Genomic DNA, 27,339 nt, shown 5'->3' with positions numbered 1-27,339 from the left:
AAGTTGAATTTTGGGCTCTTTCCCCATACTGTAGGATGGAAACTGTGCTGTTCAATTCTTCTCAATCAATTCCATAAAATCTAAAATCTCCGTGTGGCTGAACCTTTTTATATGATAAATCATTTAAAAAAAAGATGTGTCTTACATGTAGTGCTCTGTGTTCCATTTGTATTATCAAGGTGAAAAGCCAAAGGTAAAAACAAAGCTTGCCATTACCTGTGCGGCCTGTCTGTGTGTCCTCCCTCGCAGCCAGTGGTCACTGACTCTCTTTACGTCTAACTTTAAAGAGCACATGCAAAACAAATGAGCAGGTGTTAGTTTTCCACGCTTAAATGCAAAGAAGTATACTTTATATGTAAAGTATGTTCTTAACACAAATTTATTCTTGTAGAACAAAAGATTTCCATATGACAGGTGTTTACGGTGTGACTGATGATGTCTTTCTTTCTTTCTTTCCTTTTCATTTATAACATATTTGCTTGACTACATCATTTGTGTGTCTTTTTTAATTAAGTAAATTTAATTTAATCTTTTTAAAATTCTATAGTCTTTGAGCAGTACAACCATCCACCAGATGCTGTATAATTTTAACCCTTAACCCGAGTGTATCGCAGACGACACATTTGCGCAAGCACACTTTGCATTACCGTAATTACACAACGGTTTGTGCTATTTATTAAGAAGTTGCACTTTAAAGCCAACTATGGTTATTACGGTTGCAGGAAGCGGCGTATCAGCGTCTTTGTCACCAGAGAGGAGAGAGTTGGAAAAACACTTGTACATAGTTTCCATTTTTTGGCCTGTTTTTGGGCATTGAGACAAAGACTCAAATGAACCTTATTTTAAACATGTTTTGTAGTGTTCAAATTTCGAATTTAACATGTTCATGTGCAACTGCAGTGTTTGTTTCCAAATTAAACTTGGGCAAAAGCACACAGGCCATTTTCTGGTGCTTTTATGGTTAAAATACGCAACAACAAAAAAAACACTGCTATACTGACAAACACCAGAGTCGCATGCATTGTGCAAACTCATTTCGTCTCGAGCGTAACAGATATTCATTTATATTTCAAATGTATGTGCTACAGCTTTAATAAAATAATGTCTTTATTTTACTGGGAAACGCAGAACTGGTTCTTGCCATTGTGATGCTGCATAGAGAGGATGGATGGATGGGTCTGAGGAAGGCTTTTTGGATGACTTACTCTAATTGCCTTAGAAAATGGATGAATACTTTCATGAGTGGAGCCTGTTAATGCTTCTCTTTGAGCGTCTTTGAGAGAAACTGGTTGGACAAAGTCTCACCTTTTTGACTCTAAAGTCATTTGCTTTCCTGTCAGTGCACCTTGACGACTGCTGTCACTCTGTCACTCAAGCCCCTGTGCGCACAAAAACCACTCCATCTCCACCACATGTCAGTGTCACTCTGCAGGCAAATGAGTTTGTCTTCTCATTTTTCAGCTGTTGCGTGACAGTGATGAATTTGTTGGAGCCACATATATTTTCCACGTCTCTTTTCTTCCTTCTCCCCTTTTCCCCCCTCCATTCCCTCTCTTCCTTCAGATGAGCACACACTGAAAATACGCGCTGAACCATCGACTGTTGAACTAAACTATACTCTCTTTATTAAGCTTTTATGGCAGTTTCATTAATATACAACAAACAGCAAAATAACTCTCTCCAAATCCTTCAAGAACATGTAAAGTGCTTCTTTTCTTTTTTTTTACTTTCTAAATGAGTGTTTCTACTTGTGTGCTACTGATACAAAAGTCTCATATTTAGAGTCTAAAGTAAAGCAACAATAAAGGGAGTTTATGCTGTAAATGCTCACATTGTCCAGATGGTTAAGAAATGTTTAGGTTTAAAAAAAAAAAAGCATTTTCATCTGTTTCCTCACTCAATATGTACAAACCAGTGCCTGTTTGAGCCTCTGCCTGACAAGTCTGCGTACCCTGATAAATCTTTCTTTTTAGTTCTTATACTCATTGTGTGCACAATGTTTTTAAAATGACACATTCCCATGATTTAATGCGTACTATGTTCTTAAACCCATTTGAGGCCTGAATCGACAGAATGTAAAAACCAGTATAACCATCAACCACAACAAACGTTATAAAAGTGACAAATGATAGAATGACTGAAATGAGTTTAAATCCATAGGAACAGCACAGAATAGGTTCCATTCCAGTCCCACAGTAGCATTTTATATTACACAGTGTGTTCGCTTCACAGAGATCCTTATGGTCAGTAATAAAAACAGAGCTGAAATGTCACCTAAAGCCTTTTTTTACGACGTCACACAAGGATCTGGACTAAAAGGACTGGCAAAATATCCTTTAAGTACTGTTCCATTAAAGTGTACATTAGATTATCTCTGATAGGGATTCATTTACACAATAAATATAAAGCGTATTTATTAATAAAAAAAATCATTTCTGAGAGCTGCTGAAACACTTCTTCACGCATGAGTTTTAAGTTTAATTGAATTAATACAACTCCCGGTGTCCCTTTGTCAACAGGCTACATGAGGCATCCTGTAGAATTCCATGTGCAGTATCTGCAGCAGCAACAGCTGTTCAACAAAAAGTTCCAAACTCCAAAATCAAGTCCAAACTGTAAGCGTGCAGTAAAACACCGCTGCCCGTGCTCTGGCAGCATGTCCATTCCTGAACTTTCCCTTCATGTCTGCTTCACATCTTTGCATTTGCAGCCGTCTGTGGGAGTAAACAGGGCTTAAGAAAAGACGCCCTGTGTTTTAAGAAAAAACACTTTATTCCTGTCTTCTTTCAAACAGGACGGACAGAAGTTAAAAGACGCAGCTACTGCCATGGCCGCTGTGGTATGGGGTTGGGGTTTGGGTAAATGGGTGCTGGTGCCGGGTGGGAGTAGACTGGCACAGCCGTATTGGGGTTTGGCGGGTACGTCGGGGTTGGGTACTGCGCCATGACGTGAGGCTGGCTGTTGGTGGCTGTGTGTACAGGTGAGGAGGCGGCAGACGAGGAGGACGGGAGGTGGAGGTAGAGAGGAGCGGATGGCGCTGATGGGGCGGAGGGCGCCGTGGGAGTCGGGACCCTCTGCAGGACGACGTGCGGGTACAGCTGAGACTCGGAGCGGTAGAGTCCGGGCAGGGAGGCTTTCAGGAGACTCTCCTGACTCCTGTGTCACAGAGAGACGGAGAACGTCATGTGCACAACTCATGGCAGCTGCAGACCTTCATTTTAGTATTAATAGAACTGCAGCCGTGTACATGCATGAGGAAACACATAGCAAATTTTGCCTCAAATACTTCAAAGCTATACGCCACATGGCACATGTGCAACACCTTAGCAAAATGCTAAAATCTAAATTCTAGATGGAGTGTGGGTATTTCACCTCTGATATCCTCTGTTCTCATATCCACTGAGGCCTCCTGTCAGGTAGAGGGGGCTGTCTGGAGCCAGACGGGGGTTCATCCTCTGTGACAGGTGGAAGATCTTAGGAGGAGGGAAGGATTCCCACGCACCCTCCTCTCTGTCCAGCCAGCACTCGCCGCGACGGGCTGAGTGTTTCTCTCTGCGCCTGTGGAGACACAGAGAGAGAACCTCATCAGCTGACTGGTCTTCATCCAAGAGAACAAACAAAGAATGTAATTGGGGCAATCATGTGCTGGGCTCAAGGGGACCATCACTTTTGGCATCTACCTGCTCCGTCCCTCCCTCTTGGCCCGGTCACGGCCGGATCGCTCTTGCAGGCAGCAGATGAGGAAGGACAAGGACATGGCGAGGATGACGATGCCACTCACCACTGAGGCAAGCACGGCCACTCTCAGGCCACGGTCCTCTGGTCTGGGGATCGCTAATGGTAGGGACAACGACTCGGGTTTAGAGACTTAGGTGACACAAATCGGACATGGTTTTAAAACCCGCAGACACAACAAACTTTGTTTTTCAATCTTTTAATCCTGAGAAAGCACAGACTCGGCGACCCAGTCGAGACCAGTCAGGGCCACACACTTGGCGTTTAATCAAACGATTTCACGGAGGAGATTCCGGGGGATTTGGGATCTCACAGAAACTTGTGTGATTAATGTGACTCCAGAACGTAAGCAGACATGGAGGCGGACTGTCTTAGTCAGTCTGGGATACGTCTTGAAGGACACATTAAACAAGCAAATCATACAGGTTTGTCCTCTTTCTCTTCACGTTCATCCTCGTCACACTGTGGGCAGCGCGGTCAGCTCGCTCTCATTGGTTAGTGCGGGGTTCTGCTCACGCCCCTCTCGCTATTCTGTTGTAAATATCAAACGTCTTTATTGGGAAGACTCTGATGCGTGCTAAGACGTTAAAATCTGGTCTGTTGACCCCTCACACTACAGGATGATTTAGCCAGGTAATGTGTTCAAATCAGCTTAAAATCTAAAGTCACCCAAGATTGTTGGAAGGGCCAGATTGGGACGAGTGTGGGACAGGATTTTTTTTTTTTTCGGAAAATGTTGGAGGCTCCCATTTGTCATTTTGGCCCCTATCACTTTTCCTTCTGGCTGTGGTGTGAGTCCGGTATGTCTTGTCTAAGTGTGTGGTTATAATGTATGGCATAATGTCACATTCTGACACCTGCAAGGGATGTTTTTCCCCACCTTCCCTTTCTCGTCAGCAGCACAATGCTAATTTCACACGACACATTTGCATGTCGATAGGAAAAGTGCGAAATGTTCCCCGCGGTGCTTTAAGTGTAAGCTGCGACCACATTTCATGCCACAAACTGGAGAAACGACTCCAGGCACCGTAGTTATGGGTATTGTTTATACTGAACACAGGCGAATGAGATGGTTCATTTAGAATCATGATGATGCATCCGTGCACCAATTGTAAACCAAAAGTACCTATTTTGCCTGATACCCCTGCTCACCTTCACAGACAGGTAGGTAGTTGCTCCACTGTGGCTTCCCTTTCCTGATACTGCAGTAGATTTTGTCACTGCCGACCAGCTGGTATCCCTCTCTGCACCAGAAGGCCAACACACTGCCAATGGACACTCCGGTTCCACCTTCAACATAGAAGGAACCTCGACGTGGAGGCAGGACGGGGGTACATGACAGACCTGAGGAGAGAGGAGACACCTCGGCAGTTTATCCAATAGATAACCCACATACATAAGTGAGGAGATTGTCTTTATTCAATTATATTTGCACCACATCTAATGTCTCTGTGCTGTGCTCTCGTTTGGCTCCAGCGCCACGTAGAAGATTTAAACTCAGTCAAGTCACTCGTCTTTTTAGACTCAGCATGGACGTGTCTGTTCTGACATCATCGCTCACTCAGAGTAGACACCAAGAGAGGGGGAAAGATGGAAAGCTCTATTTTTATCCTCCTTATGCTACAATAACCCCGATACCTCTGAGAGGTTTCGCGATACAGCAGCTGTTGTTAGAGAGTGCTGCGGGGATTTCTCCGGCTACCAGGAAATCTCATCAGCATAAACCTACAGCACCGCCAACTGTGCTAAACATTTATTTCTACACGGTAGGTCAAAGCTCAAGCTATGTAACGTTGTTAGGTGGTGTTGGAAGAGTTATTTAGTCCTTTACTTGGGTCAACAATCCACAACAGTGAGAAATAAAAACAGTAAAGACGTTTACTCCTTTAAAATCACACTTCTCATATTTTTTTAGCCACATTTGTAGTATAAATAGCTCTGGAAGTTGCACGGTCACAATTTTGGCATCTTGTATGTATAGACATGCACAGTATTACCAGGAGCACATACACAAGGCAATGTTACATGTGTGCTAGGGCTTTGCTGTGTCAGTATTAGTGTAATCTGTGAGTGAGTGTGTGTGTGTGTGTGTGAGAGAGAGAGACAGTGAGAGAGAGAGAGACAGACAGAGAGATGTCATCCTTGTATAAAACCCTGTGAACACACAGGCTGCTCTCTGCTGATTAGGAGTGACAGATGGGAGGATTTCTGCAGAGGCAGAGACAGAGAGGGAGAGGATCCCATGATCCTGTGTGAAGATGACAGCATCTCTCACACACACACACACACACACACACAGCAGACACGTGCATAATGGGTACAGTGCAGGGAAACAAGGACAAGCTTTTCAAAGTGGACACTAAAAGCCATTCTGTACCTCAGTCAGAGGCCGCATACTGATGATGTCACAACATCAATTATTTATTCCATTAAGATATGACTTCATTAGTCATGTCATACTTATCATCTACTCATTAAAGGCATTAAATTGTAGCACTGATCATTGAAAAAAAATAAATATATATTATAGATATATATATAATATCATTTCTTTCATTTAAATATAGTTTAAATTCAAACATAATGACAAAACAGATACTAAGTGTTCAGGTCCTGGACTGTGCAGTGTTCCAGCATGCACATGTCATACAGTATCAATGTAAGTGGTCAAATGCAGCACATGCACTTTCTTTTTTTTTATTAAATCCAAACTGGTGCGGAAGAGAAAGGAGTAAAGGAAGCGAGTAAATGTCCTTCTGTGACGAATGCAGACAGAAGTATAAACGTATGCTCTTTGCCAGTTCTTTGCAACATGTCTGTTTCAACTTAAAGCCTAATACAATCCAGGGATTATTCTGTCGTCTATTTTAAGGACTGAAAATCACACTTATCGTTTTCTAACTTGCATTTTAATGTCATTTATACTTGGCTGTGACTTGCAGCAGTCCAATTAGCGTTTGTTTATATGCTTGTTTTCATTTCCACATTAAGAGTCTATAACAAGCTGTGAACACACCCACCCACCACATTTGGATTCTTTGAGAACTTTTGTTAGTGCGTGTATCTTATGCTGTTTATTTCCTGCTCTCTTTTTTTTTTGCAGCTTTCCTTTGTGTCTGTTTAGTTTTACTTCCTGCCCTTGTGCGCTTCCCTGATTAGCCACACCTGTTCCTAATTGTTTACACCTGTGTCTCGTTATCTCACCTTCCCTGTTTCCCTGTCAGTTTGTCTTGTGTGGCCATAGTTCACATCTCAGCTTTTCTTTTTTGGTCATGTTTGTTGCCTAGCGAGCATATTTGCGGTATGTTTTTGGACTCGGGTCTCGGCTGAACGTGTTCTGTAAAGACTGAGTCCTACATTTGGGTCCTTGTCTTGTGTCGGACCTTAACACGTGGTGCACCGCCTGAGAATTCCAACCCTACGCTGTGCTCACTGACCTTTCAAAGCCTGACCAATGGGATGCCAGCTGTGTGTGACGGAGGATGCTCTACCGACTGAACGGTGAGTGAGCAGCGATCATGTGAAGGCATGTTCTTCAGCTGAGCCAACTCTCAGTGGACGGATCATTGAAAACAATGTGCTAAAAAGATTCAAAAATGCTAAGGATGATGAGCTGTGGCGATCATTTTATTATTCTCGTACTATCATCTGCATTTATATTACCATATAACGGCTGGCTAACAAACTTGGCACGCAATCCGTGACCATATTCTGTGCTTCTTCTGGAAACCTTACTAAATCTTAAAAGTGAAATGAAGCACACACACACACACACACACACCTGCCAAAGAAAGAAGTCTTTGCCACTAAAAGCAGATAAAATATTTAGTTTGTCTTTTAAGACTGCAAGAGCTTTTTTTTTCTTTCTTTTTTTGTTGGCTTTTCTCGTCGTCATTGCTGTAAACTTAGAGATGCTGAGGTAACGCTAACCTCCTGCGAGCGATCATGCTCTAGTAAACAAAAAAAGACACCAGCGTGAGATGGGCAAACACAAAACTCTTGGTGGAGAGGGAAAGATTAAACATGTGCGTCTTTGTTCAGGATTGTTGTGGACTCAACTGCACTTCATTTTAGCTGGAAGTTGTGTACATGCACGTTCATGTCATTACAGCGGGAGACGTTGGTTCCTAAGCGCAGAGACTTGACTTGTGTGTGTTTTTGACTCTTGTGCTGTATTTGCTCGGCCCTTGTTGATCTGTCCTCATTCACAAAGCCTCTGTCATTGTGAAAGCTGTGAGTTGCCAGTCACAGAGTTCAGCTTCCATCAGGGGGGCTAATACACCTCCGGACAATCCAACCTGGCAACCCAACACTATCACCCAAGCATCCCCCCCTCTGTTGCATTCTTCTCTGAGTCCCTCCAGCGCTCATCTCTGTCGGGGGAGCACTCGGAATAGTTTGTGATTAAATAAAGATTAGGCTCTCTGCATTAAAGATTCAAACATACTCACATGCACAGAAAGAGGGAGCAGGACATTCACTGGATTGTACCCATGCCCTATACCTATATCAAGAATATGTCAAGTTGCATATGGATTTGACATAAAACCCTCTTTCCACTGACCAAAAAACCCACAAACACCTGGCAAATTCTGCAGTGGGAACAGATGCAACTCTGCAATAGACATGAGTGTTTAAACTTGGGCACTGATCAGCAGTGAGAACTGTTGGGATCAGATTAAAAAAATATTAGTAACTGTGATATTCAACAGGGGAGAAATTGAGATGAGAAGAGTTTTCTTTCTCCAGCAGTTCTATAGGTGTGCAACAGAAAAGGAATGTGTAATATCTAATATCTAATAATGTAAATATCTCTCTTGCTAACACATTTTTGAAGTGTTGGATGGAGTGTACATCAGGCTTTGGTATAAATTGAGCAAACAATAGTGATAATACTTTACTGTCCACAGATGTATACATTTATCTATAGCTTCACAGGCGAATTGTCCACTGTGGAAACATCTACAGCAGGGGTGTCAAACTCATTTTTGTTCAGGGGCCACATACAGCACAATTTGATCTCAAGTGGACCGGACCAGTAACAATCGTGACCAACAAGAACTCCTTTGTTTTTTCTCCTTTGTTTAACATTTAATGAAGGATATTTTAACAAAACATGACATTTCTTGAGAAATTTAAGTGCAATTGAAACAATATCATGCCTAAATTTACTATTTGCACATCACATTGGATCTATAAAGGCACAAACATTTAGTCACAGGTATCTGGAAGTGAAAAATATTGCATTTGACATTACGTTTAGATTGTAAACGTAGTGTGAAATTTTAACAAATTCATCCTGTGGGCCAGACTGGACCCTCTGGCGGGCCGGTTCTGGCCTCCGGGCCGTATGTTTGACTGATCTACAGGAACAAGGGAGATACTGTAGGTGCCCATGTGTCTGGGTTAAGGCCTGTAGAGTCGAGGGCAACCTCCATATGTGGTCAGTTTCTTTTCATTTTTAACTATGAGCGACTCTTGTTTCATATAAGACGCAGTCATGTGACCCATTATTCATATAGAAATAGTCATTAGTGCAGCTTTGATGCTCTCATCCTCGGGTGTAATGAGTTTGAAGCAGCTGTGTGTTTTCTGCATCAGTGAAATGTACGTATCCTGTGTTAATGTGGGCTTTTTGCATCAAGTACTGTAGTACTGTAGACTTGCTTTACTTTGACAAAGGAAAGATTTACCGTCCTGTGGTCGGACAGTTTTCTCTGGACGCATTTCAGTGGTTTAAACCCCGACTGAGTCAGACTTCACTGGTTAGAAAACATGGGGAAAATGAACATTCTACGATGACTAGTTCATGTCATTTATCCTTCTGTTAGTGTCATCTGAACTCAACTCGCTGCTTTCTTCTCTCCATCAGTGTATCTATTTCTGTGGCACCACGCCGATGCGTGGCATCACAACGGATTACCTAATCCCCCTGACTCTCTCTCAGTGAGCGTCCCTGTGCAAACACATAAAGGCACGAGTGTTTGACTCACCCATGCGTTAGGACTCATGTCCTGTATGCGTCTCTAGTGCTAACTGTGTGGATTTTAGTCCATGTTTATTTATTTATTTTTTGGTAATGAGTTTATTCTGACTGTACAGAGATCAGAGGCACAAGCTGACAGTTAGTATAGTATTTGACCAGATAATCTGTCTCATTAACCAAAGACATGCCAGGAGAGAGTCCCCTTCACGTAGTCGTGGAGAACAGACGTGGTTGAGCTTTATACATGTTTAAAATAAGAAAAGAATATTGGGAGAGAAACTTTTGGACAGAAAACATTCTTGAAAGTTGCATCAAAGAGAATTCTACTTTTCTTTTTTGCAGCTATCTTGACTGCATTTGAAGTTAAGACAGCTAACACTCACTAAAGCAGTTTTTTTTCAAGACATGAACTTCACAAAAAGTCGGGGACATTCTCTGGATGTTTGTTGTTCACATATGAAAAAAGAAGCAGGAGATTATCTGGTTACAAAGGAAAGTTGCTGGAACAATTAGGTGTGGAAATTCAGTTACTCAGCTGGCAGGAAAAGTTCCAGGCTATGCATGTTTGAAAACCGCGTGTAGTTTGGATGGTTTTATTGGGAGAATGAAGCCTTGTCATTATTTACTCTTATCTAAATACTGGATACGACTGGGTATCACTGCTGGTTTCCTGAATTGATTTAATTCTGATTCACAAGGTCTCTATTTAATTTATTTGATTCAATATTGATTCATTTAGAGATATATCAGTTTCCATACCAATTTTGCTTGTATGTTTTTCACAGAACTAACAAAAGAGAACTGCAAATTGTTGACCCCAAAGGAATTACGTGAATGCACTTTTTATTTCATATGACCACACGGCGCAACTCTACAGCACAGTTGGTGATAATTCAAATTCTAACTTGTTAATGTTAGAACGTGTCCAGCCTACAAACGCCACAGACGTTTTGTTTTCTACACTATAAATGGAAAACAAACAAAGGGGGGGGGGAGTAGTCATCCCCTGCAAACCGATATAAAACAGGAAGCAAGACACCAAATGAAACTTGTGCGATTGTGTGATCGATCTCAAAATTTCATGAATCAATATCAGCTTTTCCAAATAATAATCAATCTGAAACAAGAAATCTTTTTTTTTTAACCCAGCCCAAATATCAAGTTAAGGCATATGCGTATATTTCACTGCCTTTTCACTTTCATTCCTCCTGTTCCTTAGTAGTCATCTCCCTGTGTCAACCATCATGGCTGAGAGAAAACTCATTTCACTTCAGACTCTTCCATCAGTGTCTTTGTTTGGACTGCAGTGCTAGTTTTAAGCCGTGGGAAGGTAATAATGAAGTTGATTCACTGCCAGCAGCCATATTGGATTGACAGCAGGAGGCAGAAGAAACTCTTTGTGTGAAGCTCACCAAGTCCTCGCTGTTCAAGGGTGAGGACAGTGTGTGTGTGTTGTTGACAGAAATACCATTGGCTTTGCAGGTGCATGGAGTGTGTGTGTGTGTGTGTGTACCCAGGCATGTCGTGTCCCTGCAGAGGGCCATCTGCAAAAATGCAGGCATTACTTTTGAAGGTTAGATCTTTTTTTTTGCATTTTTATGATTGAGACAAAGCAGTCTGCTCTTATAATGTGGAATTATAAATAGTTTTCAATGCATTTGTGAAGGAAATAAACAAAATACTCTACATCTGCATCTGTATGTGCGTGTGTTTGTCGTGCCATCACCAGGGTTTCTTCCACTAGAAATAGCTGGTAATAGACAAAGGTAATTGGCTTTGCTTGTCGGTTAATCAGATTAAATGCATTGTAACCTTAGACGTTTAGGCTTTTGGCTGACGATCTTATCTAAAGAGACTCGGGTTGAAGAATAAGCAGCTTATTGTCAGAATAAAGTAGATGCTGTATTTAAAACTGAGTGGTATTTATTTTTCCAGAAGAAGAAATAGTTTAGAATATTTAGCCACTGGGAAAACAAGAACTTGTTTGCAGTTGCTGCCCATCACTGTACATTTTGCTCTCCAGTGCTTCAATATATTAAAACAGTGAAGGGACATGTTTTCCCCCAAAACCATAGAGGAACTTTGCCAGTAAATTGTCAACATGAGACATAAAGACATATTTGTGGATGAGAGGCCGGTAGGATTCACTGTAAACACTGTTTTGTTGGCTTAAGAAGAGGCAGTTACTGTCTGCACAGTGACTGATGCAAGTATAGACCTCATGCAGTAATTAACACACACTTTCTTTCAAGGTTGTGATACTGTGTTAATGTTCTAAAGCTGAAATAACCGCTCATCAGCAGCTTGCCAACACCGTAACGGGAATGGACAACTGCCATTGAGCCCGACCAGAAAAATGTACACCTGCTCGAGCAGCGCACACTTTTCGATTTGGCACTTTCTAAAAGTTGGAAATGTCACTGATGTCCATGTATTATTCTGAATATAGCATCACATTATGATACATGTGTTTTATGTGATTAGTCTGAAATGAATGCATGTCTTTATATATTACTTTTAGCAATCTTTAAACAATGTATCCATTAGTTTTAGCTGAGTATTTTAATAATATCCACTTACTTGTATTTATTTATTTATCTATTTCTATGTGTGCTACAGCTGGTTTTCTGTCATTCAAAAATGTGTAGATGCTCGAGCAGCAGTTTCATGGATACATAAGGCGATGGAATAATGGACATTGTTAGTATATCCTGTCTAAAAGCAAGGTGATACTGTAGGAACAAAATGAACGAATATGAATAGAGTCACATATTAAAGATACTGTCCACAAAATAAAAAAGAGGGAGAGGAACTTTTTAGTATAAATGTGTATAAGTGCAGAGTCAAATGAGGAGCACCTGAAAACAAAGTCATCAATAGAAGGACACTGATCAGTTTACTTCCAGGAACAGCAGGCAGTACGGGAGTCATGCAGATATTGACTAAGTCTAAAAGCTCAGGTTTGATCCATCCACTCGAAGAGTCTAAACCTTCACACGTCTGCTTCATCAGTTTGATCGATAATGAAACGGTGCCTTCAAAGCTCGGGATAGAAGAGACATAGAATAGCTCCTGTTTGACTTCTGAGGTGGCCTTGCCAAGCTTACTATAATATTAAAGAAACACATTTACATGTTGACTAAATTACTGTGATATAGTCTCTTAAGATGAGAAGTTTGGCCATTTTTCTTATGAACTTGCATACAAACAGACTTTTTCTGCTGTTTTCTGTTTTGACCTGGCCAAATTCTTATTTTAGGATAACAGAAAAGCAACTGTAGCACACACAGAAATAGATCATGAATGCATAGATAACTACAAGGAAGTGGAAATGATTAAATAATCAGCTAAAAACAATGCTAAAAGTAACATATAAAGACATACATTCATTTATATTGAATTGGTATAGAATGAAAGGGTTAGAGGAATGCAAGCAAGCAAAATAAAATAAAATAAGCTTCACTAAAAGTAATCATATCCATGCAAACTTATCCAATCCAACCTTACACTGTCAGTATAAAGATAAATATATCGAATTAAAAGAAAAGGTTCACTCAGTGACTTGAAATGTGGCTGCTTTACCACTGATATGCACTCAAAAGATGCACAATAAATGAGTATAATTACTGTTTTATTTATTTATTTTGTCCAATAAATGACAACTGAGACTTGGTTTTATGCTCAGTCAAACAAGCTTAAAAGGAAAAAAGGAAACAAAGTGCAGCTTTTATCTCATCATACCACTGGAAAAAAGTAGTTTATACTCGCTCTCTCTCTCTCTCTCTCTCTCTCTCTCTCTTTCTCTCTCTCCCTCTCAAACACACACAACACACACACACTTTGCTTTTTGCTTACACCTCGAGGACTTTTCATTTTTAAAAGCTCTCACATAAAACCTGGTCTGGTGAAATTCATGCATGTGGTGTGATGTGGAAAGCCACCTGATTACCAGTGTGTGTGTGTGTGTGTGTGTGTGTGTGTGTGCTATTAAAGTATAAAGTGCTTATTCCTGCTCTGTCACACATGTGCTGTAATGAAACAAGCGACTGTGTAGTTCATGCCTCTAAACCTTTAAGAAGATTGTTGTTGTTTTGGCCGAGTGCATTTCTGATGTGTGGGTGAGAATTATGATTGTATTTAGCACGTGCGGCTTGCATTTTGTCTCGTGCTATAGGCTGTTTCTGAAAACACGTGAGGATATGAGGCTTGTGTGTGAGGAGAGGCGGCTCACTGACATGACAGTGGATAAGGAAAATGAAACAAGAGAGACAGAGAGAGCCAGTGAAACTGTGTGAGGCAAGTTAAGTGATGGGGAAGAAAAGGCAATCAGCTAAAAAATGCAGATGAGACTGGAGGAACACTGGAGAAAATAAACAGGGGAACTAAGGAGTGACCTATAGGCAGAGAGGGAGAAAGAAGCAAGGGAGAGAGGGGGGTGAGAATGGATGAGAAGAGAAGAGAAGGGCAGCTCATGCACCAGTGGTGGTGTCGTCATGTGAGCGACTTCAGCCTGGACATTATAAAGTGTCTTTAGACATGAATGTACAATCATTGAAGCTCGTGAAGAACGTATTGTCAAAGGTCATAATCTTACTTTAACACCATAACCATTAGAATCCAACACTTCAAGGGATAGTTAAGTTGTTTTTTTAAGTGAGTTGCATGAAGTATGTACAGTACATCCAGAATATGCACCTTTATCTTCGGGGAGATGGTATAGATCATTTAAACGCAAATCCAATCGGCAGAAGCTCTCCTTTCTCCCATCTTCTATTACATTTCTTAATAAACAACGTGCTCGTGGGCATGAATGAATGACTCATGTAAGGTAGTAATTGTTTGACCTTCTGGGGTCAATAAGTGAGGTAGGCGATCTCGTCTTCATCTAACGTGTCTTCCACTATGAGCAGCTGCCTGTGAGATGGGAGTGCAGGAACCACGTGCGCGTGCATCTCAAACTTGCTTGGAAGAAGCACAACTATACTGTGTGTGTATATATATATATATATATATGTGTGTGCACAAACTTACCAAGTGATTTAAGACACATATTGTACAATATAGCTTTCGTTGACAACACTCTTGTCTCTTGAAATCCTGGTCTCAGAAACAAACTCATCAGAGTATCATAGCACATACAAACATTTAGGCTAAATCAGGATAAAATGAGGTCAGACACAATCAGTTACATTTTCAAAGACGTTCAAATTGGAGCTTCACTCTGGTTTATGGCCAGTAAGTTATGCAGTGACTAAGTTGATGTGTTGTTTCTTCTTTTATTATTAACTTGAAAGCTGTTTCACACAAAACAGTGAAACTTTCATGTTCTTTAAGGTCAACATTTGAATGCCGTGTAATAGTTCTAGTTTGTGGCAGCAAAAGAACAGTATGTGATGTTGACAACATCCTCGGCAGTCCTCGATGAGTTCACGTGTGTGAGAAGTTGAGCAGCGCTCCTGAAAAAGTCACCTACCTGTGATTGTAAACCAAATATTTTGGACATTTGTACTTAATTTTGTTTTGTTTTTTTAGACTAAGCTATTAATTACTGAAGCAATTGCCAGAATAGTTACCCTGCTTCTCTGTTTCCTGTTTGTTTTTAAGATTATTTGGACCTTTTGAGTGTGCAGTAAAATGAGAGGAATGAGAGTTGTCTGGGAGATATACTAACCTGTGTAGTTGCTGGTGATGCTCTGAGTCTGTATTTCTGCCACAGTCCCTGTCAGAGACTCTGTCAGCGCCTCTGTCGGAGTCTCGGCTTCGGTCTGCAGATCTGGCTGCAGCTGGATTGTCGTACCAGTCCATTCCTCTGGCAGTGACTCTGTATTGTTGCTCTGTGTATCCTGTGTGCTCAGTGTGGAGCCTTCACCCAGGACCAGAGCACAGAGCAGGGGCTCGAACAGCAGCAGCAGCAGCAGCAGCAGCAGCATCCAGAGGTGGGAGCTGGAGCTGGTGCTTTGGTTGGTGCAAGCCACTTTTGGACTCATCGGGGTCAGATGACGAAGAGAAGTTCTGTTAGAGGAGAAGGTCAAAGCCTCATGGTCGAGTTTTGCTTTGGGTCAAAATATGGTGGAGAAATGCTTCAGGGGAAAGTTTGCTTCTCTCCTGTCCTCATTCTTGTTGTCCTCGCCTCACTTTTCTGCACTTCCTGTGCGCTCTCTGAATCTCTGTCTTCTTCCTTCTCACTTTCTCTTCTGTCCTTTTTTTCTTTTCCTCACTCCCTTGGTGGAAACAGAGAAAAAACCCTGGCGTTGTTGCTCATGACGCTGCTGTGCTGCATGGAGGTAAGAGAGAAAAAAGGGGGATGAAGTGAGGCAGCGTGTGCGTGTGTGTGTGGGTGTGAGATCTCACATAATGCATGTGTGCATATAAGGTATAGATCCAGCTGCAGTCTGCTCCCTCTCTGCTCACTTGCTGTTGTTTTCCCTCCAGCCTCCTCCTCTTGGTCTGGCTCTCTCGTGCTCTCGCTGCTCCCTCGCTCCACTGCTCTCTCCCTCCCTGATCTCCAGCTGACTGAGCTCTTGCATAACAGAAACTCATTCGCTGAGCTGTGCTGAGCTGAGCTGTAACTCATGCTGCCTTAAGTCCTGATCTTCCAGGTCCCCACCCTTCCCCTCGCTGCTTCCCTTACCCGTGTTCCACTTTATTCAGTGTACAGGTATTTTAAGGTTTCACTTACATTGATTTACTATTGAATCACTGCCTCATGGGAGGTCACACGCTGGAGGTCAGGTCCACTTTACCAGGCTTCACCATCAATGAACACTCAGCAGAATAATCCCACAGTAACAGGAGAGAGTCAGAAGTGACAGAATATGACAGTCCTGCTTCTCCTGCTCTGCATGCTTTTGTTGTTGTTATTTCTTCACCCCACGGAGTATTGTTTTTAGCGGCGCTGTGTGTCTGTCTGTTTGTTTGTTTGTTTGTTTGTTTGTGCTTCCACATATGTATGGTTACTTATCAGCGTCTCGTGAGACTTGAGAGCTCTGTTTGAACCCTGTGAGAGGAGCATGCTGCTTTCTCTCTATGGCCTTTTAGACATTGGTTGACATTGTGACAAGCACCTACCGCCCAGAAACTCTTGAGGGCAGGCAGTGTAGTCAGTCTGCTGTCCTCGCTGTTCAAACTGAGGACAGAAGCAGAATACAATGTTAGTCACAAGTTATGACTTATAGTAAAAACAGTATTGTTTTTATGGTAGTTTTGCAGCCCACCGGCGGACTCATCGGGCTTAAAGAGTTAAAGTTGTTACATCTCACAAATAGCCTAAGTCCAACTAACTTTAATTCATCATTAACATTTTAGAGTTATTGGAAGCTTAATTACAAAACTGAAATTGCAGCTCGCTGACGACAATTTGGGAATAAGTGACTTGGTGTTTGCTCAGTGACATGGTCCCCTTAAGTTCAGGCTGTGACACTAAATCTAGGTCAGATTTTCTACTATTCCACCACACTTCATATCCAATCAGGAGCCAGAACTTCACAAAGAGGTTGTCCTCTCTGCTTATGACTGAGGAAATTGATCTTGAGGTAATGTTAAACTCAGGCACTGGATGTTCAGGTAATATTATGAATTATGGGTATATTTCAAGCAGTAATTCAGTGATTCCATCTTTTATTCTTTATTCTCAGTTTTTCTTTTCAATTAAGGCCACAGACTAAGAATCAGTGCCAGCCCAACATAAGCAAACTAAGTGCCTGCTTAGGGCCATAATTCATAATTTTATTGTTTGTTCATGACACTAACTTTTGCACATTTTACATAGTTTTCAACTAGTTATTAACACATTTTGTTCTTGTTTGTGTTATCTTGTTAAAGTTCCATCTCTTTCTTTCTGATTTATATACGTGTTTTTTTTTTAGTCTATCTGGCTTCTCTGCATTTGCATTTATTTGGGAATTACCAAGTCGTTGTTTGTCATTTTAAGTTATTTGACTTTTATTGTAGTGTGGCTTTTATCTTTACTTTTTAATTTAATGATAATATAACCTGATTATTTTATTATAGGTTTTTTTTGTAGCTCTTTAACCGTTGTTGCACTTTGGCACCTTGCAAATTTAGAATAAACTGTTTTATTTTGTTACTTTTTATTAGGCCTGACACCGTATTCACATCGTAGTGTCATTTTGAATACAAAGTGAAAATCAACGCAAGACCATTCTTCTGATTTTGCTACCATTTAAAGGTTGACTTTGGGATGATGCAAGCAACACATAGCGTTAATAAAGGGCCCCGAAATCTAACTTTTGCTTATGCCCATGAAGGCTTAGGACGGCCCTGATAAGGATATGAGGAGTGTTACATAGGTGCTATAAAAAATATTCCACTGTCTTGTGTGTGTGTGTGTGTGTGAAGATATAGGACTGCAAGTATCTGTGAGGCACTCGTATAGATTCAGTTTAGAGTGGAGTCAGTGTGTCCTGAGTGTAAGGGAACTTGCTGACAGAACTATTCGATTGTCTTAGTGTCTCCACAGACCAGTGAACAGTATCACAGTGTTGCGTAGACTTCTGCATAAAGGAATTGGATTGGTTTATTGAGCTCTTCCTTCTTGGAAGCGAGCAGAGACACAAAAACAAATGTTAACATTTACCAGTAATGAATCATGCTCACATGGTAAGAAAGATATAAGAAAGCAAGTTTAGCTCGCTTCTCTTTGACAAATACTCACTGTAGCTGTTGCTTACTTAAAATACACAAACCTTTATATATTATTTAAGAGTTCTTTTCAAGTCGGAATGAAACAATTTGCCTTTGTTCCAGCCAAAGATCCAAAGATCATTTGTCGGTTTCTCCTGGTATTCACCCGGATTAAACCTTGTGCTTGAGTAATCCATGTTTTCACTGGTGTAATGGAACACCGCAGTGCAGAAAGATTTTGGCATAATTATGTGAAAATGAACTCATCATATCCAGTAAAAGTTGTTTGGTTTTTTTGGTTCAGAATAAATATCCTCATATTTGCAGATTGTGCTGTGGTCACTGCTGTCTGGGAAACAAGCCAAGAGTCCAGCTACAGGGCTTAGCTGGTGTTCTGTAAATATTTTTCCACATTTGTACCTCAGCGGTACAAACTGAACTCACAAAATAAGCATTTACTCTGCAGGGCTGACATGACTGATTAGGAACATACTACACTTCAGTGCAAGTGCACCTGAAATTTCTGTTTCCCCCTATATCTAGCACTTGGACATCGTGTCACAGTGCATCACTGGTGATGTACAATCTTTCAAGTGGTGAATCTTATACAATCTTCTTCAGCCTGAGCTGAAATATCAACTGCCAGGGCTTTGGGTACACTGTAAAATACTCATAGTAAATAACTGTCTACTAGTTGCATCACTTATACAGCAAATGACTGTGTCCATGTACTTTTACACTAGGTCACTGTATTATTTTACATTAAATCACTATCACGTAAGTAATAGCAACTTCCGTTATACTGCATTACTGCATTTAATAGTATTACTACACAGTTATGCCATATATTAATGTGATTTAGCAGTGTTGTCTTGTATAGAAACTAAATGTAACTGTATTAATCACTTATTATATAATTTTCCTCTAATAGATATGCCTAATTATACAATAAAACACAAAAATACAGTATTTTACTGTAAATGATCGCGGATAAAGCCTGTGAAATGACAAGGATGTAATTTATTGTGAAATTTATGGTTAAATCCTGTGAAATCCTGAAACAGTTTCCCTGGTTGCGTCTGAATCTCCTGTATTTCTTTTTTTGCATCCATCCATGTGATGAAAAAGGTGCTCTCCATGTCGGGATGGATACTCAGGTGTAATATGATGAACGGGGCAGCTCTTGCTGATAATTCTGTTGTGAGAAAGGTCCGCGCAAAGTCGTGAATAATTGATGCAAACAGGACCAGGACCAGAAATAGTAGAGAGAGAAAAGGAAAGAGAGCAATTGTGAGGGAGCAGACAGTGCGAGCGATTACAAGACGGTGAGGAACTGGGAAAAGAAAGATGGATAAAGTGAGGTCCAGCACTTTTAGCCCCCGAAAAAGCCGCCATTTATCAAATGCCCAGTCTCCTAATGGGGACATGGTGGGCTCTCCTGCTGCGGACTACATTATTTACAACCACAGCTTTGCCAAAGTGGACACACGGAAGCCTTCAACGGACTGATCCAAGATTTTATTTTAAGCTATCAAATTCTGACTGCACTAGGCAGAGTTTTTATGGTTAAAAAAATAAATAAAAAATACACCCATTCTGAGGTGTAAATCAGAAAATGGGTCCGGAACAGCGATAGGTAGTTTCAGGTGTCAGGATTTAACCGACACTGAAATGTGAGTGATGAGTTAGCACTTCCTGATTGAATTCATCAACTTCTACAAATAGTTTCTTCATCTTCTTCTTCTCGTGTGTGGTTTCTCCAAGTAGAAAGATATTCAAAAGATAAGTATTTACTACAAAGCTGCACTTTGTCAATATTCCATGTGTAACAAGAATGCTGTCTCTCTCTAGTTTCCCTCTAAAAGCAACACTACGTTAATTTAGCTTTGAAGCCACAGCTCAGACCTTGCAACAGGAAAAGCAAGCAGATAAACGCCTTGCAACAAAACATATGGAGCTTTCTTTGTTTAGAGTTTGGCACAGAACTGTGTCTTTGTCTATGATATCTTCTCTAATTTCAATTCTGAATTCTGGAAATGTCATTGAGAACCCTTAGAATTATATTTACGTTTCATGGATGTGCCTTGTCTTCATCTGATCTCAATCCAACATAAAACACCTCACAAATGAATACATTTCTTTTATTTGACCTACAAAAACAGTTAACTATGGACAATCTTATCTCTTGGCTGACACAGTTATGTCCACGTTTCCCTGCAACCTCATGACTTGTGCCAAGACAGATCCAGGTTAGCTCAGCTCAGAGCTGACCCTTACAGCAGGGATTTGCTAAACTTTTTTAATTATTTGACATTAACTACATTCAGCACACACATTATTCATTATGTAGAAGCCATAATAGCTTATATGATGAGTTATTTGAATTCTCAAATGTAGGATATTGTCTTGTAAAATGGCAGAAATTAAATGATGAATTATATGATACAATAATCTGATTTGGTGAAATCATTACATATATTTGACCTCATAACTGTCCGATATCATGATTCACTGTTGATATTATCTTAAATATAGTCTTTTTTTTTTTTAGCGTTGCATCTGTATCATATGCACTTTTCACAGACTGACCCCAGTCAGACGGCAATTATCGGCAACTTGCATACACAGCACAATCAATTATATATGGTGTCTTTAATATGCTACCAGCAGCAATTTCTAACATACATAAATAAATAATTGTGTCATTAATTATGAAACATGCTATAGGTTAATTAGTGCAGCAGACAAACTGTAGCCTCCCACTGTGCATATACTGTCAGCCTCTGACGATAATGAATGCTGAATGTCATGTTGTATATGTGTAACAGGGACAATACACAAAGAACACAAGCCTTATATACAACAATAATAAATCTTCTCCGCTGACTGTGTTTTTAGCCAAACAGCTATTTTCCGTTTTTGATCTCAGGGCAGGTAGAAAATGATGGTTTTGGTTCACATTACACAGTCATTTGTGTCATTATTCTGTTCTTATTATATTAACCCTTATTTACACACACACACACTGACAGGGGTTCTGTTACTATCAGCTTCATTTCCGATTTTTTTTTGCATTTTGTATCATCCACACCCATGTATATTGCTATATTTGTGTTTTAAGCACTGCAGCATATATACACACATATATATATACATACATATACAGCTGTGTGTGTGTATATATGTATATATATATATATATATATACAGTATGTGTATATATATATATATACATATATATGGTCTTGACACAAAACAAATCACTTCCTTTATGTCTTCAGGCAACACAAGATGTAAACACCACTATGTTGAGAAACAGTGGAGCTGATGGACTTAATCACACAGTGATCTTTATGTTTTAATTAACAACAATCTAATGTTTAGTTTGCAGCTTCAAAAAGGATGAAAGCTTTTATTCCTTTTCTTCTTTTTTTTCAGCTTCATAAATTATTACATTTTATTCTTCACTCATTGTTCAGAATGTGAGGATCTGTCACTGAATTCCAGCTGAGCTCATGCCTCTCTCTTCTGCTCCCAGACTGCGTCGACCAGTTACTGTCACTGTTTTAGCACTGCATAAAACTCCTCTGTCACTACATCGTCGTCAGCATCATCATCATCATCAGTAAACAACTCTCAACACAGTGGGGTGCTGCGGCTGATTGGATTCATGTTAGTCCTACTTTTAATGATTACTTTTGCGTCTCACAGTTTGTTCTTCTGATTCGTGTTGTGACAAATCACATCAGACGAGGGGGATTTGAAGGGCAGGTATAGGTCAGCTCAGGAGTGAAGGGCGATGGGGATGGTTCAAATCCCTGGACCAGCTTGGAAATAATCCTCCATCAGGAACCATTGACTCTGTAGCCCTGATTTGACCTTTAGCGCTTGGAAACATTTTGGTGTGTGTGTGTGATTTCTTTCTCTTTTACAGCTCATTTATGAAAGAAGTGAACTCACTACCACTATGTGGTTGACTCAACACATATTTAAGTAAGAATGAGAGCAAAAATGTAGTTGTGAGGAAACTGGGCCATCACAGGCACACATGCGACATAGTGAAACTTGAATAAAACAAGAAGAAGAAGATGAAACTCTTCCTGTGCTTCATTTTCACGCACACACACACACACACACAGAAAGAGGTCACAGCTCAGAGGGTTTAAGTAAGATCCGAGCTCGGGGTGACTCCCTGCAGCTTTGCTGTTAATTTGGAAGACGAGCGACAGTGGCAGATTAGAAACAAGCAGCCCGACAGATAAACAGGGGAACATGCGGTGACGCTCTGTCAGACTCTGAGACCCCCTGTAGCTCGTCTGAGCTTCCACTTGATCTATGCTGCAGTAACCATCAATAACCACCAAGACGCTGATGAGTTGGTATTGTTCTGAGAAAAGGGTGGATGAGAGGAAAGTGACCCGGTGACTTCTCAAGTTAGTAAAGATGTTCTCAAACTCGTGGCCCGTGGGACACATGTGGTCCCCCAATCAATTTCATGCGGCCTGTAAGAGAGAAAGCGTCTAATTCGGTCCTTTTTAAATTAGCAACTTACATTCCTAAGCACAAACCTAACAACTTAAGTTACAACAAAGTATAGGGCCAGCTGCAACTCACAAAGACCTCTGTGTAACCCTGGCACCCATAATTTGTCTACAGAGTGCTCCTCATTATGTCGTTGTTGAACCTAACCAAACTGGGGCAGAAGACCGATAACTCGACGACGCAGTCCTCCCCAACTCAGGGGGGAATCAGCAGAGTAAGGCGCCAGACATCTTGACCTGACATCTCTCTATCTATCTGTCTCTCTCTCCTCCAAACCAAAGTTATACCTTAACTCTGAGATTCACAGGGATGCCCAGCTGTTAACATCCCCTTGTTAATGTTTGGCATTGTCTCAGTTCTCCTCAGATCACGGCCCACCGCTTAATATCATGTTATAATGACATGTTATTTTTTTCTTTAACCGATTTCTTTTTCTTTTTCCTCATAAATATGTTTATACTGTGAGCTATGTATCCTTCCATATCAAAGCAAACACTCTTATTTTGAAATTCTATAAAATACCATCATAAATAATATTATTTTGATGTATTTTCCCACTTGACTAGCCTCCTACTGACCAAACTAGACACTCACAGCTGTTTTGTTTATTAAAACAAAGGAATGGATTTACAAAGTCTCATTTTGGAGTTTAAAAATAGAGCAGACTATAAGTGTAAATGATATAAAAGAATGTGTCTGTAACAGCTAAAGGCTAAAGTACTGACATTAGACTGGGCTGTGGTTTTGCCTTTGTGTTACATGTTCTCTGGATGTGATTCCTAATCTGAGGTTAGGGTTTGCGCAAATCTGGTGTGACATTTCTATTAATATTTTAAGTATTTTACGAGGCTTTAATCCAGAGGTGGGTGACTTCCACTCTTCCATCAGCGACGACAGGGATGATTAATAGAGAGCTAAAAAAAGACAAACAAACACAAAAACATCCCAAAACACACCAAAATATGTCTGATCTGGACACGTTTTACATTAAAAAAACAAAATTAAAACTCTTTATAAAGATTTAAGTATCACTATGCATACATTTTGTTCATCTAAAGCAATCAAACATGGTTAATAATCAGCCATAATGCCTCATTTTTGTTCTATAAATGAATTGTTGTCTCAGCGACACACTGCAGTTGAAAGCTGTACAGGGATACAGCGCTATCTTGTGGTTTTCAGGTGTCACTGCACTTATTCTGCCAAATGAAAAATTATTTCACCTACATTTTACACACTGGACCTTTTTTTTAATGAAGTGAGGAAAACATACGGCTTTATGTGAAGAGAATGCAGCACCACAACTGTGTGGACAGCTCCCTCTCAGCCTCAGCACTGTTTCCGACCAGTGCAACAGTATTCAACACGTGAAGAACATGTGTCTGACTATGTGTCATATTTATGAGGAAGATTGAATGAGATTGTACAGTTGAGCAATACAATTGAGCCTTAAAACTAGTGTTGTAAATGGAATTTAAAACAAAAATCCTGAATGTGCTGAAATATTTGTCTGAGCGATTGAAATCAGCCCGAAAAAGACAAAAACAAAACAGAAACACTATTACTGACAATGTTGACTCAGCATCTCAGTTCACAAAAAAGATTTATTTAAATTAGCAAGACTGCACTCTCTTTCTCTCTCTCCCTCACACACACATACACACACACACACACACACACACACTGTAAAGTGCAAAGTCACTGACAAGGTTTCACAGATTTAAGAGTAAAAGAGGTTTAGAGGGAATTAGTTTACAGGCATTGGGTTACACAAGGTCCAATTAAGAATACACACAAACGGAAGTTATATCCTTACATTCGTGTGTGTGTGGGTTGTAAGAAGGATGAGTGCAATCATGGCCATTAGATTGTAACTTTACTCGTGTTCACATGTCTTGCTAATTTGAATAAATCCAATTTCTTCTTTGCTGTCACACATCACAGAAGTTTGATTGGATAATCCCAATAAATGTCTCCTTGCTTTTCTTTTTTAATTTGCTGTACGAAAAGCTGAGAATTAATCCTCATTACACAATGGAGGAAAAGCTGTTAGGGTGACACGCTGCTTAAAGCATGTGTAAACTTTTGTCATGTGACAGCCACCACACAAATACACTTCTATCATGTAATGCTCCTATAAGTATTTGAGACATTTTGTAATCTTGTAACTGATAATGTGAAGGTGATACATGTGAACTGACAACGTTTGTGTGTTCAATCAGAATAGGAGAGATTACAGAGTGGCCCCCAAACTGCATTACACTGTATATTCAACACTAATACACATATCCATAGGAGCAGCGATGCATATTTGTTTTATTAGATACAACAAGCACAGTAATCTGACCTACAGCTGCTCCCAAATGAAGAGAGCCATGGACACTGAAGCTACTCTTAAAAAGTAGTAAAATACTATGTCGAATGTGTACTTTTCATAGTTTGCTTTACACTACAATTTCACACATTTGCACATACTTTAATACCCTCTCACACACTGCCGGCACAGCCATCGGGAGCAATTTGGGGTTAAGTGTCTTGCCCAGGGACACATCGGCATATAGACTATAAGAGAGCCACGAAACAAACCCACAACCTTCCATTTGAAAGACGACTCACTCTCCAGCTGTGCTACCGTCGCCCCGAAAATCAAGCCAGATAAACAATAATTGCCACAGGCAAAACAACATAATCACGTCGTTCACAGTTAAAACCCAGTTTTAACAGCATCCATTCAGCCTGTTTTTATTAAGATGGCTTTCTCGCACATTTAAAATAGTGGCCAGCAAATTGGTTTTCACCCTTTTTTTTTGTTAATCCCAAAGCAGCAGCAGCAGCAACAACAACAATGCTTTCAGTCTCAGATAAAAAAAGCAGGCACAGTTCATCTTGAATTACAACATAGAGAATTCAACCATGTTTGAATGAGTCGTTGCCTTTATAACTTTCTTATTATATTACAGAACTTTCAGGCAAACTTAAATTTGACATGAACATGAAAACACCACAGCTGGTGGTGTTCTAAGACTTTATACTGCAGTACTATATGCTGCAGATTTAACTGTTACGGTTACCCCATTTACTCACTAAATCCTCTAGGAGGCAGTGTGTGACTGCAGCCTCATCAGAAAGAGCTGGGCTCATGAATTCCTGATAATAAATGAACTGATAATCATGTACATTTTTTATTTATTTAAACACTGTTTTGTTTACTTTTTACACACACACTTAGTATGAAACACGGCAATCCTGCAATTTTAAAGGATAGTTTAGTTGTTTTTTAGTACTCAGGGCACGGAGTACAGAGTACAATTTATACATTTTATTTTCACAAAATATTATAAAAATTCTTACTGTAGGCTATTGTGAATGTTTTCATTAGTTTCGCATGCTGTCAGACAGTGCTTTGAAAATATAACCTAAACCTAAGGTAACTAAGAAAATGGCTGTATGTACATGAAGGTGGGTGTAGACTTCCAGTTTGCAGAGTGAATCTAGACAGGAACTAAGACTTTATTTAATAGCCACTAGGGGGCGACATCTGAAATTGGAGAATGCAGTGATTTATAACATCAGTAAACATTTTGGTGAGGATGTAATAGCCTCCAAAGCTGGTTTCAGGTCTTCTCCACAAAAACTTGATCTCAATTTTGTAAACAATGTTCCCATTTACAGGAAAACAGATGGACTATGGCAGTGTTTCCAAAGCTTCCGTGACCCCAATCACAAAATTTAATTGAGCAAATTTGCATATTGTTTGAGCGACTTGTTGTCTGTCATTTTTGTATTCATTTTGAATCGGTAAACAAATCATTTCCAAGTAAACTCCATTTTATGCATGATGTAACTGAAACATAAACATAAAGCTCGCCTAGAGATTTATGGAACTTCTGTTTTGGACCCCATAAAAATCTCCTGCGACCCATGTGTGGGCCCTGACCCAGTGTTTGAGAACCACTGTGGTCTGACAGCAGGGTATATCTCTGCAAATATTATTAGGTTATTTAATTTGCCCCTTCTTTTACGTGGTTGAAGGTGTTCCAGTTTCCAAACAGGCTTTAAAGTGTTTTATGGAAATGTCATCTTTAAAATTTCATATCCTGGGTGTTTGTTGAACTTTTTATTTGTTTTCCTCATAATATCTTATTAATAAGCACAGAAGCTGCTCTTTATCCGGATAACATTCCAATAATGTCCGTGTGCAGCGTGCACACCCGCACAGCCCCTAACTTTACACGATCCTGATTGGTGGAGACGCAGTCAGTGAGGGTGGCGCAAAGCATGGGCTTCATTAGCATAACAATCCCGCCTGATAAATGTACCGGCGGCCTTACCTGATGTCGCTGAGGGTATCACACACTCACAGAGGAGGAGAGGAGAGGAGAGGAGAGGAGGCTCGGACACATACACACTCCACCAGCGTCTGCAGTCTGTGC

General features: G+C 40.3%; 1 protein-coding gene across 4 annotated transcripts; it reads right to left on the bottom strand.

Annotated features, from left to right (window-relative positions):
• Positions 1–1,600: 1,600 nt before the first annotated feature.
• Positions 1,601–27,339, bottom strand: zgc:162331 (uncharacterized protein LOC793007 homolog). 4 transcript variants are annotated; one of them, XM_044022132.1, is made up of 7 exons: positions 27,238–27,339; positions 16,790–16,847; positions 15,393–15,995; positions 4,888–5,079; positions 3,681–3,834; positions 3,373–3,558; positions 1,601–3,156 (listed from the first exon to the last, which is right to left on the bottom strand). In XM_044022132.1, the coding sequence occupies exons 3-7, from the start codon at positions 15,706–15,708 to the stop codon at positions 2,820–2,822; spliced, it is 1,185 nt and encodes a 394-aa protein (XP_043878067.1). In that variant the 5' UTR covers positions 15,709–15,995; positions 16,790–16,847; positions 27,238–27,339; the 3' UTR covers positions 1,601–2,819. The 4 variants fall into 4 exon arrangements, with proteins under 4 accessions (XP_043878067.1, XP_043878068.1, XP_043878066.1 ...); XM_044022133.1 differs by lacking the exon at positions 27,238–27,339 and having other exon boundaries at positions 16,790–16,860; XM_044022131.1 differs by lacking the exons at positions 16,790–16,847; positions 27,238–27,339 and adding an exon at positions 16,133–16,198.

This window comes from Solea senegalensis, linkage group LG3, assembly GCF_019176455.1.
Source record: "Solea senegalensis isolate Sse05_10M linkage group LG3, IFAPA_SoseM_1, whole genome shotgun sequence".
NCBI lineage: Eukaryota > Metazoa > Chordata > Actinopteri > Pleuronectiformes > Soleidae > Solea > Solea senegalensis.
This window is presented reverse-complemented; position numbering and strand designations above follow the sequence as displayed.

Coding starts and splice junctions, on each gene's coding strand:
- zgc:162331 (XM_044022132.1), bottom strand. CDS start 15,708: ATGAGTCCAAAAGTGGCTTGCACCAACCAAAGCACCAGCTCCAGCTCC. Junction 3,835..4,887: donor CTACCTACCTGTCTGTGAAG/GTGAGCAGGGGT, acceptor CCCTACCATTAG/CGATCCCCAGACCAGAGGAC. Junction 3,559..3,680: donor AAGAGGGAGGGACGGAGCAG/GTAGATGCCAAA, acceptor GTGTCTCCACAG/GCGCAGAGAGAAACACTCAG.